The sequence below is a fragment of the Barbus barbus genome (assembly GCF_936440315.1).
Source record: "Barbus barbus genome assembly, chromosome: 35".
In the NCBI taxonomy this organism is placed as follows: Eukaryota; Metazoa; Chordata; class Actinopteri; order Cypriniformes; family Cyprinidae; genus Barbus; species Barbus barbus.
In genome coordinates, this window is record NC_136763.1 from 3166486 (window position 1) to 3185474 (window position 18989).

At 34.4% G+C, this 18989-nt stretch overlaps 1 protein-coding gene across 4 annotated transcripts in view; it reads right to left on the bottom strand.

The window, feature by feature from the left end:
- Positions 1 to 657: 657 nt before the first annotated feature.
- Positions 658 to 18989, bottom strand: part of LOC306855092 (intermediate filament family orphan 2-like) — a 31671-nt gene continuing 13339 nt past the window's right edge. Inside the window, exons 2-10 of one of the 4 annotated variants that reach the window (XM_079393542.1) lie at positions 12004 to 12064; positions 9888 to 9983; positions 8651 to 8710; positions 6867 to 7037; positions 5630 to 5769; positions 4394 to 4553; positions 3962 to 4051; positions 3693 to 3817; positions 658 to 2249 (exon numbers count right to left, since the gene is read on the bottom strand). In XM_079393542.1, coding sequence (XP_079249668.1) covers positions 2144 to 2249; positions 3693 to 3817; positions 3962 to 4051; positions 4394 to 4553; positions 5630 to 5769; positions 6867 to 7037; positions 8651 to 8710; positions 9888 to 9983; positions 12004 to 12064 — 1009 coding nt within the window. In that variant the 3' untranslated portion in view covers positions 658 to 2143. Of the gene's footprint in view, positions 2250 to 3692; positions 3818 to 3961; positions 4052 to 4393; positions 4584 to 5629; positions 5770 to 6866; positions 7038 to 8650; positions 8711 to 9887; positions 9984 to 12003; positions 12065 to 18989 lie in introns of all 4 variants that reach the window. The other 3 variants (XM_079393541.1, XM_079393544.1, XM_079393543.1) reach the window with 3 other exon arrangements.

The following is an 18989-nucleotide window of genomic DNA, read 5'->3' on the forward strand; positions in this document are numbered from 1 at the left end:
AATAAACCTGAATCTGTATGGAACAGTGGCCATCATGAAGGCTTCGATGCAATGTCCAATGCCATAATGCTTTTGCATCTACATATATTTATAGACATGGGTGTAATTTCAGATACACCCAACTTGGTCTAACCTCCACCTGAAAACTCTCCTGACTATATAACCTAACATCATGAAAGTCCCCATACAATCAAAAAAAAAAAAAAAAAAGAATATATACTGTATATATTTGATCATTTCCCCCATGATTATGATGAGTGCAAACTTTAGTGGAAATGCAGTAAGGCCATCCAAAATGAACCTGCAATGTATATATAGGCACATAGCTCTTTAATGTTTGAGATACTGATGTGTGTGACTCTTGAAAAAGCTTCAATCATCATTGGCTGCTGCTCAAAATGATGTGACACTGTTCCACGGATTCTGCATTAAGTGCGTAAACATTAACACGTGAACATTTGTACATAACACATAAAATCAAACCCAGCTAATAGGAAATGTTTTGCTAACGTTCTAGCAAGGCTCTCTCAAAGTTATCAACAAACATTTTTTCAGTAGATTGTTTGTTCAAATTTTTTCAAAATATTTGCAAAAAAATATTTTTGGAACTTTTTTTCTGAAACGTTTAGTTGGCGTTTTTTTTTTTTTTTTTTTTTTATGAAACTAATTGACGAAACTGCGAAACATTCAAAACTAACATTTCGATAATGTTTCCAAAATTAAAAATCTGGGGAAAAAAAAAAATTTTTAACCCTCTGATGCGCCTCGTGTGACGCTCAATAATGATTGAATTATTATTATTTTATTTCAATAAAATTAACTATATTTTAGTTTAATGTTTTTTATTTAACATTTTGTATTTTCAGGGGATTTTATGATATTAAATTATATTTTTGCAGTAGTTATAATCCATTTATTTACTTTTAAGCACTTTTTGTGCAGAATCCTGAAAAACTGTCGTAAATTTTGAATGCTTTGGAGCATAGACTTAAATTTGGGCTCTTTCTTAAAAAAGACACTTCGCAGATTATCGCTGATTTGAAAAAAGTTTAAAAAGTGAAATTAAAAAAGTTATAGATGTTTATCTTATTGTTATAATTTACATATTTTAATACATATTTTCCAAAACATTTTACTTTAAAGCTGTGAGAAAGTCAAAGCCATAATTTTAAACAAGTTGTGCTCCAAATTTGAAGTTGATATCACAAAAAAAAAAAAAACTGCTTTCAGTAAGATTTTCTTTGAGCGCAGTACCAAAGGTTTCCACTAGATGAAATTCACCTCCCATTCATTTCCACTTTGGTCATTTTTTTGATTATGAAAAATACAAGGGTGACAACCATTTACCCTTTTTGAATCATGTCCATTTTTTTGTGTGTGTTCCCATAGCAAGTGCCAAAACATTTACCCAGTTTCATTACATTCCAATGAAGTAAAAAATTCTAATAAAGACATACTGAAGAGCACCAGGGGGTTAAAACATTTTGATGAAAACTGGACATTCATAACATTTTCATAACTAACTGGGAACGTCAGCAAAACATTTTGTTTTGTTAGCTGGGAAAACACAGATCACAAAATAAGGCTGATTGCATAGAACGTGAGCTTTTTCTGCGTTCCACATTCGCAGACTAGATTCGGGGCTTAAAAGGCCAAAATGTTTCTGCAGTAAACTGTTGATTTCCAAAATAGTTTTTAGAAAAATAAAAAGCCACAGATATTAAGGAAAGCATTCTGAAGTGTTCAATCGCAGGGAGTTCAGTCCGTTTTGGTCTGATTGACTTTCAGTCTTATGTATGCATCACTCATGTTGCGTGAACGTTTTCCGGTTTCAAATCGAGATATGGACTTGATTTCAGGTTTGATCGGGTGTATTGATGTATTTTGGCTGGGATTGATCTGATTCGTAATTAGGCTGTCCTGCGACAGCTGTGGCACCATGTGATGCATCCATATTGATGTCGAAGCACAAAAACAACCCTCATCAACTCCACCCCACTCTGACACGGAGCACCTACAGGATTTGGGGTTTGTGTGAGTTGGCTCTGTCCCTCAGTGTAACGCCATTGGCCGATTGCTGGGAGGCCCGAGAGCTGATTGGAGCTCGGTGGGGGGGAGAGGGCGGGGTCAGCCTGGGCAGATATCAGCTGATTGGCCCCTCCATCTCTCCATCCTTGTCCGACTCGTCTTGCATCTCGTCAGTGTTCCCTGAGTCACTGCTCACAGATGAGCTGATGGAAAGAGAATTTCTGGAAGAGAAACAGAAAAAAAAAATTTAAATCCACAAATACACACAAAAACCTTATTCTAAGACATAAAATGAACAAAGAAAATCTAACTAAAATTAAAACAATATTTATAAAGTTATATATTTATAAAGAAATACATTTAATTTCATTGAAACAAAATAAATGTGAACAAATAAAATGACATAAAAATGCTTAAACTTAAACATATCTCAACTTTCTCAAAAATTAAAACTTAAAAAATATGTAATAAAATAAGCATTAAAACTAAATCTCAAATGAAAATGAATAAAAAATGTATTACTGTAAAACTAAGACATCAAAAATACTTAGTTAAATTAATATTTAGTTAACTTGAACTAAAATAAAAATGGAAAACAGAAAAAATAAAAACTAATTCATAAGAAACTATATGATATTATATTTAACTGTATATTATATTAGTGATACTAAAACGCTGTGTCCCACAATGCAGTGTGCCCAATTTGAGCCCCGTGTGTGATGCATGAATGAGAAATAATAGCCGCCATGATTTGTGGCGTCCCTTCTTTGATTAAACTTCCAAATGTAACATTTTAGCACAAAATGCCCGATGAAAGACATTAATTACATATATTTTTAAATAAAGTTGTGCAAGCTATGACAGTGCTTTTGTTTTTCATTCTAAAGACATTTATACACAAAATTAAAAATGGAAAAATATCCACAATATTTTTCCGCATGCAAACATTATGAGGTAATTTAACATATTTTGTGACAAAGAGCTGAAAAAGAAAATATAAACTGCCATCATATTATTCATTTTAATTTGTTATATAGGGGATTTGAAAAACAATTCTAGACCTTAATGTAATTTTCTTTTAATAATAAACATTCTTTTTTATTAATGTCAAGTTCTAAAATATTTTTTTTTATAAAAAGCGCAAACCCTAAGGAATATTAAGTGATTGCAAATTCTGTAAGTTAATTATTTATATTTATTTGATTTTATTCTTTTAATATATTGCCACTCCTAATTTCTGTAAATAAAAATAAATGATCATCCTTGTCATTACAGGAGAAGAAAATCTCAGATTAAAATGGAAGTGATTTATCAAACACGACCAATTCATACGTATTTTTTGAGGTGGCTAATTCGTACAAATTCATACCACCTCACTCGTACGATTCTGTATGATTTGTCTAAACCCCAGTGATGGGTAGGGGTTAGGGTTTAGGGGTTAGGTGTTGGTCATTCGTACAAATTCATACGAATTAGCCACCTCGTAAAATATGTACGAATTGCCGCGAGATCGGGCTGGATTTATCATTTGTTAGCTGATCACATCTAGCCTAATTAGGACACATTGCAAGGCTTTTTCTTTAGTACTTTTGAAAACTACAAACATTTCAGATTGAGCTGTTTTTATAGTGACCCTGCATTCTCTGAATCATCAGTGAAATCACCTGCCACCCTTGATCATTCTCCTGCACGTCTCCATCTGCACGTCCAGCCCTCGTTTCATGCTGCACATCTCCATGTACTCATGCAGATGTCTGTTCATGTCACTCTTAGCAGTGGCCAACTCCATCTGTGTGTGAGAGAGAAAGATACAATTATGTAAAACATTTTATCTGTCAGAAAAGACAAGAGGTCCAGTAGGAGGATGAACACAACCACAACCAATCACAGTTTGGGTCGGGGGGGAAATACAGAAAAACAAACACATTCTAACCTCGATTTGTCCGATTGTCTTCTGATATTCCTGCTCTCTGGTCTTGAAAAGAGACTCGGTCTCATCAATGAGATTTCCCAGACTGGCGTCCTGAGAAATAAGTCACAAAACGGCTTATTTCAGTTATATTTACTCTCAAATTGTACGCACTGACAACAGAAAGAAATGAAAGAAATGAATGTATCCAGCAAGGTTTTAAACTGATTTCTATTTAAAGTAAATTGTGTTCTTTTGATCTTTCCATTAACCGAAAATGACAGTTTCCACAACAATATCAAGCAGCGCAACTGTTTTCAACATCGATAATAATCAGAAATGTTTCTTGAGCAGCAAATCAGCATATTAGAATGATTTCTGAAGACTGGAGTAACGATGCTGAAAATACAACTTTGATCACAGGAATAAATTACAGTAGTGTATATGGAAACTCACCGCTTCTTGTGCGTCTCCGTTGCAGTCGGGGACACCGGTGTTGTTAGTAAGGCCGCAGGGCACGTTGTAGTTGGCGAAATCCTCCCATAACAGCAGCGTATCATCGTTCTCTTCCCATGTCAAACTGTCACAGTCATCATCAATCTCAAACGTCTCCCGCCTAGCAACAAATGAGTTATCTGAACAATGTCTGCATGTGAGGAAAAAAGAAAGGGACAGAAAGAGAGGAGAGAGAAAGAGCAAGATGTGAAGACGGCCAGCACAAGACGAGAGTGTAGACAAGCACGAAACAGGACATATACATAAACAAACATGTTAAATGAGGCCCAAATCTGATTTTTCCCTCACTGTGAATGGCAAAATTTGCACTCGCAATTTTAATCTGGATCTGAGTCACATTCGGGAAAATTGGATGTGTAATTGTTCTTTTGCAATGTGACTTCAGTGTGAAAAGATCATTTTAATCCATCATTTAACCCTGTAAAGCCTGATATATAAAATTATATTCTGGAAAAATTAATAATATAAAATAATATAAAATATTTATTTATTTATTTTTATTTTTTTAAATGGAAATGGAAATTTTAGACAAAAAAATAAAAATAAATAAATATATATATATAATATATATATATATATATATATATATATATATATATATATATATATATATATATATATATATATATATATATATATATATATATAAAAAGTTTGGTTGTGTGTTTTTAAGCAATACTCCAACCAAATATAAATTGATTTGCTTATAAAGATATTTCAATTATATTAACACTGGGTTTTGAGTGAAATATGTATTTAAGTTTTTTTTTACTTCTTACTTGTTAGTTAAGACCAGTGTATGATAGGATCCATATTTCAAAACGTACAATGTGAAGAACCTCAAAAATATCAGATTTGAGGAGGTAATCAGGATCAGGCACTTTGGTTTGTGCTACAATAGCAGATAAAGCTGTTAGTGAAAGTGTGAAAGTGAGAATTAGAAAAACACAGAAATACCAGCTTTACATGATTATGACATCAAAGTTGAAAGATTAAAATCTCAGTCATTACAAATACATGGAGAAAGAGCAACCTGCACAATCCCCCCCCCCAAAATTGCTTTTGTCTGTCTGCAATTCTTCGCATCTCCACTTGGTGCTGCCAGAGTGTAAGCATGAGAGGATCTCAGATCACAAGCTGAAACCTGAATCTGGTTTTGATTTTGGGAGGACTCACAGCTGGTTGATCATGCGTTTCATCTCGTCTGTGATGTTGAAGGGGACGTCCTCCTCCGAAGTGCTGGGATCTGCATCCATCTCGGAGTTTTCCTCATCTGATACTGGCTTCTTCTCCTTCTTTTTGCACACCACAGCCATCTAAGACACACAAACGATATTTACTTAGAGTGATTTTATGCCAGTACCTCGGCTGGTTTAGGCCTGTCATGGAAAAATACGAACGGCCAGTAGGTGGCGACAAGTCCCTGTCTTAATGAGTGATTCATTGAATCGTTCATTCAAACGATTCATTTGAAATTAATTTAGAAACAAAGCAAGTGGCTGTCTTTATGAATAGATTATTGAATCATTGACTCAAATGATTCATACAAAAACAGACTTATTCAGGAACCGACTGCAGTGTTGCTCTGAGACGCATAAATGTTCTGCCCTGGCTTTGGAACAGAATATTGTATCTAAAATGTAACTCATTTAATATTAACGTCATGTTTTTTGAACTGTTGTATAAAGTTAATATCACATTCGCGATCACGTGACTTTTATTTCTTGCAATTATGACTTTTCTCAGAATTGTGAGAAATGATCTTGCAATTTCCAGTTATAAAGTCTGATTCTGAGGGGGAAAAAAGACAATTTTCATACAATTGCAAGTTTATATTTCACAATTCAGACTTTATTTCTCAGAATTGCACGTTTATATTATGCAATTCTGACATCACAACTTGCAATTGTGAGTTTATATCCTGCAATTCTGAGAAAAAAAAAATCAGAATTGTGAGATTTAAATGAGCAATTGCAAGAAAAAAGTCAGAATTGTGAAAAAAGGTTGCAATTATAGGCTTCTACAGGCTAGGATATCATATCTAATAAATATAGAAGAACAAAAACCTATACAGGGATATATTTTTCTTTCATAACATTCTAACTGCATTCTATTGTAATAGGCTAAATTACGCAATGAATGCTTTTGGATTCTCAAGAAATGTTTTTGTTTGTTTTTTGCAAAGTGAGTGACAATAATGTCAGATCACATATCGTTAATACAACAATTACAATATTATCATAGACAATAAATATCGCACAACCCTAGTACAGCCACATATTAAAATAAACTCATGCACTGGAACTGGACATACAGTGTGGGTTTGGCTGCAGTGCAGTGTGATAGCCTCATGTGCCGGGCAGGAGAGATCTTGCCTCAGCAGTTTTACTCTAGTATTGCGTGTTTTACCCACCCTGTCTGCTGGTGCTCTGGATGGACTGACGTTGAACATCTTAGACATGTCCTCTGAGTTCCTCTGCTGAGCCACGTCACACAGTTTGGCCGTGATGTCGATTCTCCTGCAGATGTCCATGTCCACCTTCATGGCTTTCTCCTGAATCTTGGTGTCGAGGTCGGACATTTGCTGAACAAAGATGTTAGAAGTGTGTTAGAAAATGAAAATGAAAAGAAAACTATTTCTGTACAAATCAATTTATGATGCTGGAGAAACAACATAAACAGTTGCAGTGTCATTAGATTTTGTCCTCAAAGTTTGAACATCTATTTCTACAAATTTAAAATAATTGTTAATATTTAAAAAATAAATACAATATTTTAATAAAAAATTTAAATAAATGTTGCGTACCTGTTAAAATGAAAAATATTATTTTTAAATAAAAACAATTAATGCTATTATTTTTAAATAAAACCTTTTTAAATAAAATTAATTTTAAAATACATTTTAATATTTTCAAAATAAAAACTATATTTGTAAAATATAAAATATTTTTAAAATAAAAACAAATTATATATAGCTCACTCTGTTAAATATATATATATATATATATATATATATATATATATATATATATATATATATATAAAAACAAATGTATTTATTTATTTATTTTTAAATAAGATCAACCAAAAAAGTGCCCTACATAACTAATCGTTCAGCTTGGTTCTCTACAAATGAAAATTCAAAAGAAAATATTATTGTCACCAACTAAATTTGTACAAATTTTCAAGAGTGAACTGATTTTAAAAATGCAGTTTTTGCATGCAGATAGTGTTTTGACAGCATTGAGTGACAACTGCATTTAGCTGCAGAGTGCGAGCGGCCATATACTGTAGTTATGCAGATTCAAACTGAGAAACACACTATACCACAGGATCACCCTAAATCATTATAATCTTCATGCTGAACATCAATTATATACCACAAACAAGGAAATCAACACAGTCATAAATCAATGTCACACAGATGCTTAGATCAACAAGTTAGTCTTGTGGTAAATCCACAGGCACGCAACAAACTTGAGCAGTTAATTTTACCTTAAGGCTTTATGGGAAACAATTGCTCTGACTCATTTATTCTGTATGGAGAAGAGGAGGAGCCCAAAACATTGACTCTGTTTGTTGTTCCTTAATTAAAAAAAAGTTTATTTCCATTCCACAGAATAAAAAAAAAAAGTAATTGGGACTTTCTCACAATTCTGCCTTTTCTTCCTCGTAACTTTGAGTTTATATCTCACAATTCAGACTATTTTTCTCACATTTGATGAAAAAGTCAGAATTGATCTTGGGAAGAGAACTTGTATTCTGAGTTTATAACTTGCATGTGTGAGATATAAACGTGCAATTCTGAGAAGAAAAGTCTTAATGTGAGATATTATAGAATTGTGAGATAAAAGGTTACAAGTAAATTTTTTATTTGTCACAATTCTACATAATTGTGACTTTGTTTCTCACAATTGTGACTTTATATTCTATAATTCTTCTCAGAATTATAGAATATAAATTGCTCGTTTAAATCTCTCAAATGCAAGTTCTAAACTTGCAATAAGACTTTTTCTCAGAATTGCAAGAAAAAAGCCTGAATTGTGAGATAAAAGTCATGATTACTGTTTTACATTTTTTATTCAATGGCGAAAATAAGCTTATACCGAAACAGATGCGACTTAAACAAATCAGGGCAATTGTTTTTCTTTATTGAACTCAGTATTTTTATAGATCACGTCTTGCATTCTCTCTTACTTTCAGGTCCAGGATTTTCCTCCGGTTTTCTACAGCTCTAGAGTGGCGGCATCCGCCGGCCTTTACAATAAATAGTCATTTCAGTTCACAGCTTTTATTGCATAAAAACTATTTATGATTTTTACAGCACACAGTGACACTCGTGTGAATGACTGGCTGACAGATGAGGGAATAGATGAGTTACTCTAAACATTAACCTGTAAATCCAGGTGACATCTGGATAAACGGTTTATTAATTCCTCACCATCCAGACCAGCCGGTACAAATCGAAGGCGTGTATGCGTGAGATAACGATATAATGACGATGAGACGCCAAAGAGAGCTCTGTTTGTGTGTGTATTGTCTTAGCTCTGTGTTTCTGCCGGAGGGGAAAAAAGCCAAATAAGGCCGAGCGCGTTTCTCTGCTGTCAGGAAACAGAAGTCGTGGAAAACAACCAGTCACAGGGTTTACTTTAGAATGAAAGGGATAGTTCACCCAAAAATCCAGCATCATATCATCATTTATGTCTGTATTTTGGCTCATTTGAGTCGGAGTGTCTGTCAAGCATCTGAAAGTGAGTTTTGATTGATTAACTTGTCGATCTGTGCTGCTTAAGCCACGAACTGTTTCATTCAGTCACTGATTCAACTAAAAAGAACCGGTTCAAGAGAATGATTAGTTCGCAAACCGGACATCACTCTGGAACGTTTACCTGAAGCTCTGGATTACAGATAATAATGTTGTAATTAATGTTCAGTCTGATCGTTTTGCTTCATAAGGCCTCAGTATATTGCCATAGCGACAGGTATTAATTTTGTGTTCCATGATATGCTTTTTTATTCTCAAGAACTGAATGAATGGATCAGCAAGGATTACAGATTCAGCTAAAAACCTTCTTTACTGTTCTACTAAAGAAAAAACACCTACATTTTTTTTTGGGGGATGGGGGGAGGGTGAACTGTCCCTTTAAGACCTGATTAAAAATGCATTTATTTATTTTATTTATTTATGATTTAACGGCATGTCAAGAGCGATGGCTATATTCATGGAATTCAGATTCTTATCAAATGTAAAAACATCATCCAATAAATACTTTCTAAATAGTTTATTGGGCTGAAAACACATTATTATGTTGTGATCTCATGATGTAATAAAACAAACCAATCATACTGATCTTCATAATGAATACAAACAGATTTTGAAGAAAATGGCTCAAGTCTCTGTGATATTTTGGTCTCTAGATATGGAAATACTCACATCGCTCATGAGGCTCTTGAAGACCACCAGTTCAGATTTCAGTCTTCCGACCTTCTCGTTCAACTCGTCCTGAATGGCTTCGGATTCATTTACATTCTGAACACAAATATAGGCAAACATGAGCGCATAAAGCAACATAAGAATACATGAAATAATCTGTATGTGATGACACTTTTAGCAGCAAAAGTAGTCTTATACTGCTTCATATTATTGTGGAAACTGATCATTTTCATTTCAGAATCCTTCAGAATGTCTTAATAAAGCTTACAGACAGATTTTGATGTTAAACATGAGCATGAGCAGCCTGAGCACAACACGCACTCTCCAGTCTAATGAAACCCCCACAGCGGCGGCGCTGGAGGTTGGAGAGGAAATCCATACGACTCAGGGCAGAATTTAAAAAGCAGGCTCTGAGCATGTTTGGGATCTCTGGGGACGCTTCTCTCCTCAGCGGTTTTGCTGACCCATAATCCAACACAAACACAGATGCAGCCATTTATTGATTTTCCTGCTGCATCAGCAGAGGATGGATCTCACACCTGCAGCGTGTTTCTGAGGGAATGTGGGGAGTCTAAGACTGACATGGATGCGGCACTGGGCCATGCAGACATATTTAAACACTCAAACTCCTAAATGCATCCCATCTACAGGCCTGTCTCAGATTGTTTGAGGTCACACACACACAGACAGTAGTTTATATTTGCTCAGATCTCATGTGTGAGAAGTTGCTCATCATGTATTTTAGCATGATGGCATGCATACTTGCACACTTTATAGGGGTCATTTCAAGGAACGCCAGATTTAATTTTATCATTTAAAATAAAGGAGTTCAATGTAGTTGCTTATTATTTTAACTTTAACGTCTCTTGACATTTAACTGCAGACTTTGATCAATCTGAGAGCAAGCTGAGACATCGTTGAGATTTCTTCCAACGGTGAAACATGTAAGAACCAATCCAGCAAAATTATTTGTCAAATCATTGCTAAAATAGATGTTAAAATGTATTTATATAAATATATTTTAATAAGTTTTTACTTATTTATCCTCATATGTTTTCTGGCCATTATTATATTTATATTGTCCCAAATACTTTGGATAAGCAATCACTCAAAACAATTTTTTTTGCCCCTTTAAGTATGTTTTCAAATATATTTTCTAATGCATTTTTATATAAATGTATTTATGTTGTCCAAAAATACATTTTCACAAATAGGTTTTGCATTCGACCAAAATATATTTTAAGACCGGAAATGTATTTGTACAAATGTATTTCTTGCCCCTTGAAGTATGTTTTATCATTTTTTTCTAATTTTCTGGCCATTTTTTTATATATGTTTTATGTAAATGTATTAAAATTTTTGAAAATACATTTAAAAAATAAATTTTGCTATAACTCAAAATGCATTTTAAGATATGACGTATATATTTTCTAATATATTTTCTGTCCAGTTATTTTTTTTTCAATGTAAATATTATCCAAAATACATTTAATATTCAATATTTTTTATTTATTTTTAGATACAGATTTTTAGATCGGCCCTTAGAAGTATGATTTCTAATATATTTTAGTATTTAAAGGTTTAAATGACTTTTGAAATAAATGTTACATTTGGAAAATACATTTTCTTAAAGGAATAGTTAACCCAAAAAAGAAGAATTTTATTTTGAATATTTTGAAGAATGTGTTGACGGTAGCCATTGACTTCCATGGTATTTATTTCCATACTATGGAAGTCAATGGGAACCCGAAACTGTTTGGTTACCAACATTCTTAAAAATACCTTCTTTTGTGTTCAACACATACAGGTTTGGAACAACTTGAGGGTGAGTAAAGGATGACGGAACTTTCTCTTTAAGCTGTGCGGTTTACAGCAAAAATCATATATTCCACACATATTTTGACCATTTGTTTTGTGTGTGTTTTGCATTTGTAGTTGGGTTACAAACATGTTTTAACTGTATAATGTCAGTATGTTCCCCTGCATCATGACATCTGGATGTCATAGCTTTTAGCTACAAGGTCGTAAAAAGTGAGAAACCCATGTCATATAGATGGCAAATGTAATTAGTATCACAGTGAGAGAGTCTAGACGGCTGGTGTGCAGGTGAGCTCACCTCCTGCAGCGTCTGCACCATCGACTCCATCTGTTCTCTTCTCGACAACTCCTCCTCCCATCTGAAACACACGGGACACACCATGAGTCATTTTATATCATGGAAACAGTGCACAATTATGTCATATTTTAACTACTTTCCTGTACTGGCAACAGTCTCAACGCTTGCTTTGGTGGAGAATCCAATGAATTAAATACTTAAACACAAATGAAAGCTACTTTATCATCTTCATTCTTTCTGGAGGTTGATAAGCTCAAACCACAAGATCAAATAATTCATAACAAATAAAAAGTCATAACAAGTCTGGCACTTTTATTCTGACCAACTGAGCAAAAAAATCATTACAGTAAATCGCACTACCACGGTGATTAAATCTAACGATCGGTTAGCTCATATCACATCAAACCCTGCAAATTATTATTATTGTTATACTTTGTTCTCAAATTGTTCATGTTAACAACATCAGCATTGCCTGACTACATGTATGTAGTGTGTATTGGTGTTACATGTAGATTTCAATTTCTGTACAGTCTAATCTCTAATAGTCATACCGTTCGAATTTCATAAAGAGTTATTGTGTATTATGTGGTCTCTGTTTGGTTTATAGAAACCTGTAAAGTAAATTAAAATAAGGAAACAAGAAACCACAACCCAGACAAGCACTTCTGAAAGCACTAAAACCATTACTGTATATATGTGCATCATATACTGTATCTGCTGCTTACAGGCTGCAAAGTATGACTGACAGCTTTAAAGAGGCAGTTAATCAAACGTGTAAACATATATGCAGAACAGCGCTGTGCGCTGGAGGGAACCTTTCTACAGACAATCAAATCATTTCTGAGGCATCACTCTGTTGTTATGGCAACGCTTGAGTTCACTACTAAAATAGCACATTGAGCAGATGAAGTGCTCGATCACATTTACTGCCGGCTCTGACCTGCTTCGCCGGTGCTACGGTGAGGTAAACAGTACACACTCGCTCAGCAGTGCTTCTGAATGAGACACAGGTCTATAAAGGATACAGAGCCATGTGATGTCAGCATACTAATTAGGGCACTTGAGAATCTCAAGTGAATGAACTGGAACCTGCCCTTAAGATAAACACACTCAAACACACATCAAAGACACTTCAGCTAATCACATGCCATCACAAAACATTGCAGACCTTTGCTTTCCTGTTGCCAAAGAAACTGTGGAGGAAAATACACACTTAAACCAAGGAAACCTCTGAAAAATTAGCAAAACACACAGTGTTTGCCCCCTGAAAAGATCACAGACGTCCAATGCTGCAAACTACCAAGACTGCAGTCAATTACATTATACACACAGCTATCTATCTATCCATCCATCCATCCATCCACAGTCGTGGTCAAAATTGTTGGTACCCTTGGTAAATATGATCAAAAAAGGCATTGTTTATTCATTTGAAAAATGGGGCGAAATCTCATTATGAAACAAATGTTGGCTACAATTAATGGTACCCTTTTATTCAATACTTTTTGCATCATCCTTTTGCCAAGATAACAGCTCTGAGTCTTTACCTATAATGCTTGATAACTTTGCCGTTCATTCATCCATCCATCCATTTCTCATCCTGTCTATTAATTAATTAATTAATTCATCTATACTTTATATATCCATTGGTTTTATAGTCAAACTGTAGCAACCATGTTTTTTGGTGCATTGATTACCATTTGTATAACCAGAGTTTTACTACAAATACCATGGTTAAACTATGGTTAGTGTAGCAAAACCATGGTTCATTTGTGGTTACCATAGTTTAACTATAGGAACTATTTTTTTGTAGTTTTTTTTTATTGTAGTGGTAATTCTTTCTATCCATCCATCCATCTATTGTAGCCCAATAACCTACTAACCTTCCGTACAGTCAACTATGCGACTCTGCCGCTAATCATTGTATTCTCTCTCTCTCTGTCTGTGTGTGTCTGATACTGATTGAACACTGCTGCAGAGCTCTGCAGGTCACTGGAGTTCATCAGCTGCATCGGCCAATCACAGCACAGCGCATCACTTCCTGCTGGATGCAGGGTGGCGTTAGCAGTGATGCAGAGGACAGAAGGACACAATCTGATCACAGTGGACAGTCTGGACATTTGTATAGAGTGAATAGAGTCTTACAGTCATTAGAATTCATAATTAAGCTCATGAATATTTAAAATAATAAATATATCCTTTTCAGGTTTCCACATAATAATTATGTTTAACAGATATGAGAAGACATGCAGATCAGATTTCAGATATATGATATGCATCAGTCTTCAGTTTACATTTCTATGAAGCTTTATTTTTTCCTCCACGGGCAGAAACTGCAGTGTAGCAAAAATAGTCCACCATCATGAAATGTTTCTTGAGCAGTAAATCTCTCCTTCTCTATGGCAGCTCAAAAATGATAAAATACAGAGATAAAGCAGCAAATGCATTTATAATTTGCCTCTTTTGTCCCTTTATTTTGGCTCTGTAAATCTGGCAAGTGATAAGAGAGGTGGAAATGCAATTGCCAAAACAGTAATTTCACAGGGGCACTTACTTTTATTCAAATATGACAGAGGCATATGCTAATATCTTGTATATGAGAGGGAAATGTTTATAGCCAGCTGTTTGCATCTACAGATGTCTCATGGCTATAAAAGCCGTTTGGTCTTCCAGTTTTATAGCCCTCTATACCAACTGGGATGTGAGCGCATCGTGTGCAGCTTAAACGCTTTAAAGGGAGCAACCTGTTCCCTGACATGTTCTTCTGCGACTCAAATTATTCTACTCATCTCAATTTATTCAAGTGTGTTTTGACCAGTGATCCATCTCAGCTGAAATATTGCTGCATGTGCAGAAATGAAAGTGCAAGCGATTGCAGGAAATCGGCGGTGTGTGTGTTTGTGAGTGCAGGGTCTGTATGATTAACCTGAGATTCACAGGACAGAACAGATTCTTCTGCGCTGATTCACAGCAGCCTAATCAAACTCACAAATCACGCACACACATTCGCATGCTGTGATTTACCGCTAATTCTCTTTGCATTCATTGGTGACAGCCTCCGACGTCTTCACCATGTGGGTTTATAGCATGTTGTGAGCAAATATTTCACACTGATCAGTCTGTCCACCAGAGGAGACGTGCAAGAGAGAGTGACCCTATAAAATCTGTTAGACTTTTTACCGCATTTCCAGATTTTATGGATATGGACTCCAATTTATACATCTTTAACAATTAAATAATTTATAAAATTTTTAACAATAATAGTGCCCTAGAAAATGTGTATGTATGTATATATTTATTTAAATTCTGTGTTTTCCATTTTTATTTTTCTGGTTGGTTTCTTGCATGGAATATTTAAGTCTGAGTTATGTGCCAAAGTTTAATACTCAGGATTAAAGGGTTTAACAAACAACATGATGGATTGTAATTGTGCAGCTTGCCTTAACAAGCACCACAATTATTTGCGTAAGACCTGATAAAAAAGGTTATGACCACACGAGCAGGTCGAGGCAGAAAGCAGAAACCTCAAGAATCATTTGGCTGTGACAAACATCTTCCTTGAAATGCTTCCAAATAATAATTGCAAGTTATTAAAATGCAAATCCAAAGAACACTTACATAATTGTGCAAAACAGTTTACAGTTCATTCAACTTTTCAATGAATTGTAATGGGAAATAAATCAGATTAGAGACTATACAGTTTAGATCTATCTATCTATCTATCTATCTATCTATCTATCTATCTATCTATCTATCTATCTATCTATCTATCTATCTATCTATCTATCTATCTATCTATCTATCTATCTATCTATCTATCTATCTATCTATCTATCTAACACACACATCAGGACTTAATGAATGAATGAGCTGGTTTCCATGAGGTCTCTCTTCTTGCTTCAGAAACAGATCAGACGTCATGAATACAGCACTGCAAATACAGAGGGAGAAAATAACCCACACCTCAAAATGATCTGTGAGCGTATCAGTAACGGCTGACCGGAGGCCACACAGAGGACAGACCCAGCTCTGAGTGGACCCTTGAGAACTGCTTATGAAATGTGGATTAGATTCAAAGAGTTACTGTTAACACAACAACAGCATATCCAGCCCGTGAAAACTCATCTGATGCATCCATTCACAGATACTGCTCAAAATCCGTGTGCATGACTCATGTGTCGGATCATTTTAGTTTTGCATTTTTTTCTGAACCTTTTTTAGACTATTGCTGTTGCCATCATTTTATTAAAGAGTTGAAAATTCTGTTATCATTTATTCACACTCATATTGTCCTGTATGAAATTTGGATCTTTTGTTGAACACAAAAGAAGATATTTTGAAGACTGTTGGGAAGCAAACAGCTGTATATAGTACGGAAATAAACTTAATCACCAAAATATCTTCTTTTGTGCTCACCAGCTGAAAGAAACTCATACAGGTTTGTAACAACATGATGGTGAGTAAATGATGACAGAATCTTAATATTTGGGTATCCCTTTAAGTCCTTAGAGACTGTGCACACCATAACAGGTTTTAAGTAGGTCTGCATTGTTCTTAACACCTGAGACAAAAGAACTGTTACTAAAGATATCTTGTTTGATTCTATTGACATGGGACTTAAACAAGACATTTAACCAGTCCAGGGTTAACCGCAGTGTGAAAAGCCTCAAGAAAGCTTTGGGTGCTGTTTCATTCTCTAGAAGACGCCCAACACAAGCTCAGTCCAACAACTAGGGTGTGATGCAAAAAAAAAAAAAATGTGACGAAGTACAAAACAGCTCACGTGTGGATTTAGAGATGATAGCTGGGTATGAGGACATGTGTGAAACAGGTGTGGACATTTAATACAACAACTGACACAGCCATGAAGCATCTGAGCAGCTGGCATGTGACGTTATCCTAAAATGGGCAAAAGCAACTGACTAACTAAAAGTAATAATATATATTTCATTTTTATATATTCTATTCATATATTTTAATATTTTTTAAAGGATTATTTGGCTTATTTTTCCATCAAAATAGGTCACGCGTTTGTTCTGATGACAGGAAAAACATGCAACTAACCAAATAATCATGCAGTTTAGGATATTAATATTTATATAGAGAAATAAATATAAACTTTTAAAAGAAGAAGGGGAAAAGGTTACTCTACGTTTGCACAAATTCATGTGTCAGCGTTTTTTTGTTGTTGTTTTTTTCTTTTGCATGTTGTTGGGTTTATGTATTGTAATATACTATTTATACTGTTTATATATTATAACCAGTGTTGTGCAAGTTACTTCCAAACTGTAATACATTACAGATTACTTGTTACTGTTATTTAAAAGTAATCCCTTACCTTACAATATTACTGTCTCAGAATTGTAATATGTTACATGACTCATATATTACTTTTTAGTTACTTTCACCAAAATAACTACAGAATTAGAACTTAACATTCTAAAATGACAAAATGTACTGCAGAGCGTTTTACATCCAGTAGAAAGCAATATGATGTAGCATAATGACTGTGGCCTATCCAGGCTACTAACAATATAGTTTATAATTGGCAACGTGAAGGCTCAAGACAATGCAAGAAAGGATGACAGCCAGAATCACAAATGATCTAAGTCTCTTAAAAGTAGGGTATAGGTAAAGTGATTATCTGGCAATATCTGTGAATATCTTGGGTATATTCATATTAGACACAACAGGACTATATGTAAACTCCAATGCCATGACAAGATGCAGATTTTTTCTTTTCTTATTGTTGCCATTATTTTATTCACTTTAAATTCAAGCGGTTCACAACACAAAACTGTCATGCACAAAGTGAGCATGATGAACATAGCTTTCTCAGTATAAAGTGCAATTAGAGGACCAACCCCTCAACCTCAGTCATTTTAGGCCATAGAAATGAACAGGCTAAACATAGCCTAAATTAATCCACTTAGGCTACAACAACAAGACAGCTAGCTATTGGCTCTATGAAACTATAGAACTAGACACACTTTTCAATACAAAAATGAAATTTAAGTGCTTGGGCCTACAAGGCCTAACAGGAAGTATGGCTCAGTCATTTAAGTAAAATTTGAAAAAATTCCAGTTCATGATCATGCAATGCTAAATCACACATATGCATATTTATTGTCTGTTCCAGTCAGATGCAAGAGCATACATTCACGTTATGCTGCTGTATATAGGTCTGTAGATGGCTATAACATTTGACCCAGTCCCCAACTCTGTTTTTGGAGATTTACCTTCCTGCAAAGTTCAGCACCAACCCTGAGCAAACACAAAGGAACCAACTAATTAGGATCTGAAGGAGCACTTGATAATTAACAGGTGTGTTTGATCAGGGTTGGAACTGAACTCTGCAGAAAGGTATCTCCAGGAACTATATGATCCATACAGATCTATATGAAGAACATCAGGGATGTCATTATTTCAAATACATTTAATCTTTTATTTTTGTATTTTCAAAATACAAAATACTTTTTCCCAATCAACCTCTTTATTAGACTGGTGTTTTCTTGTATTGATTAGGTTATACAAAAATAAATACAAGATTAAATGCATTTTAATACAACATACTATTACAAAATAATAGTGTTTTGTATTTTAAACGGATGTACTCAATATATATATATTGCCCATTAATGCAGTCTAATAAGGTTAATTGGTAAAAAAAAAAGAAAGAAAGTATTTTAGTTTAAAAAATACGAAAATACTAAGATTAAACACATTTAATTTTTTTCAAAGGTATTTAAATACAAAATAATCCCATCCCATCCCTGAACTAGATTAAATAGAATTCTAGCTAGTCATCATGTAAACGTTATCTTACCTTGTCACTGCTGCTGGTCACAGGGATCTTGTAAGTGTAAGATCTCTGTAAGTGGAGTGGTCGCATGGCAACGCTCGAGATGTTTTTTTAAATTGCTAGTGCTATTTCTCGATGTCGATAATTCTCTCGGGTTTATACAAAGGTTGCATTTGACAATAACGTT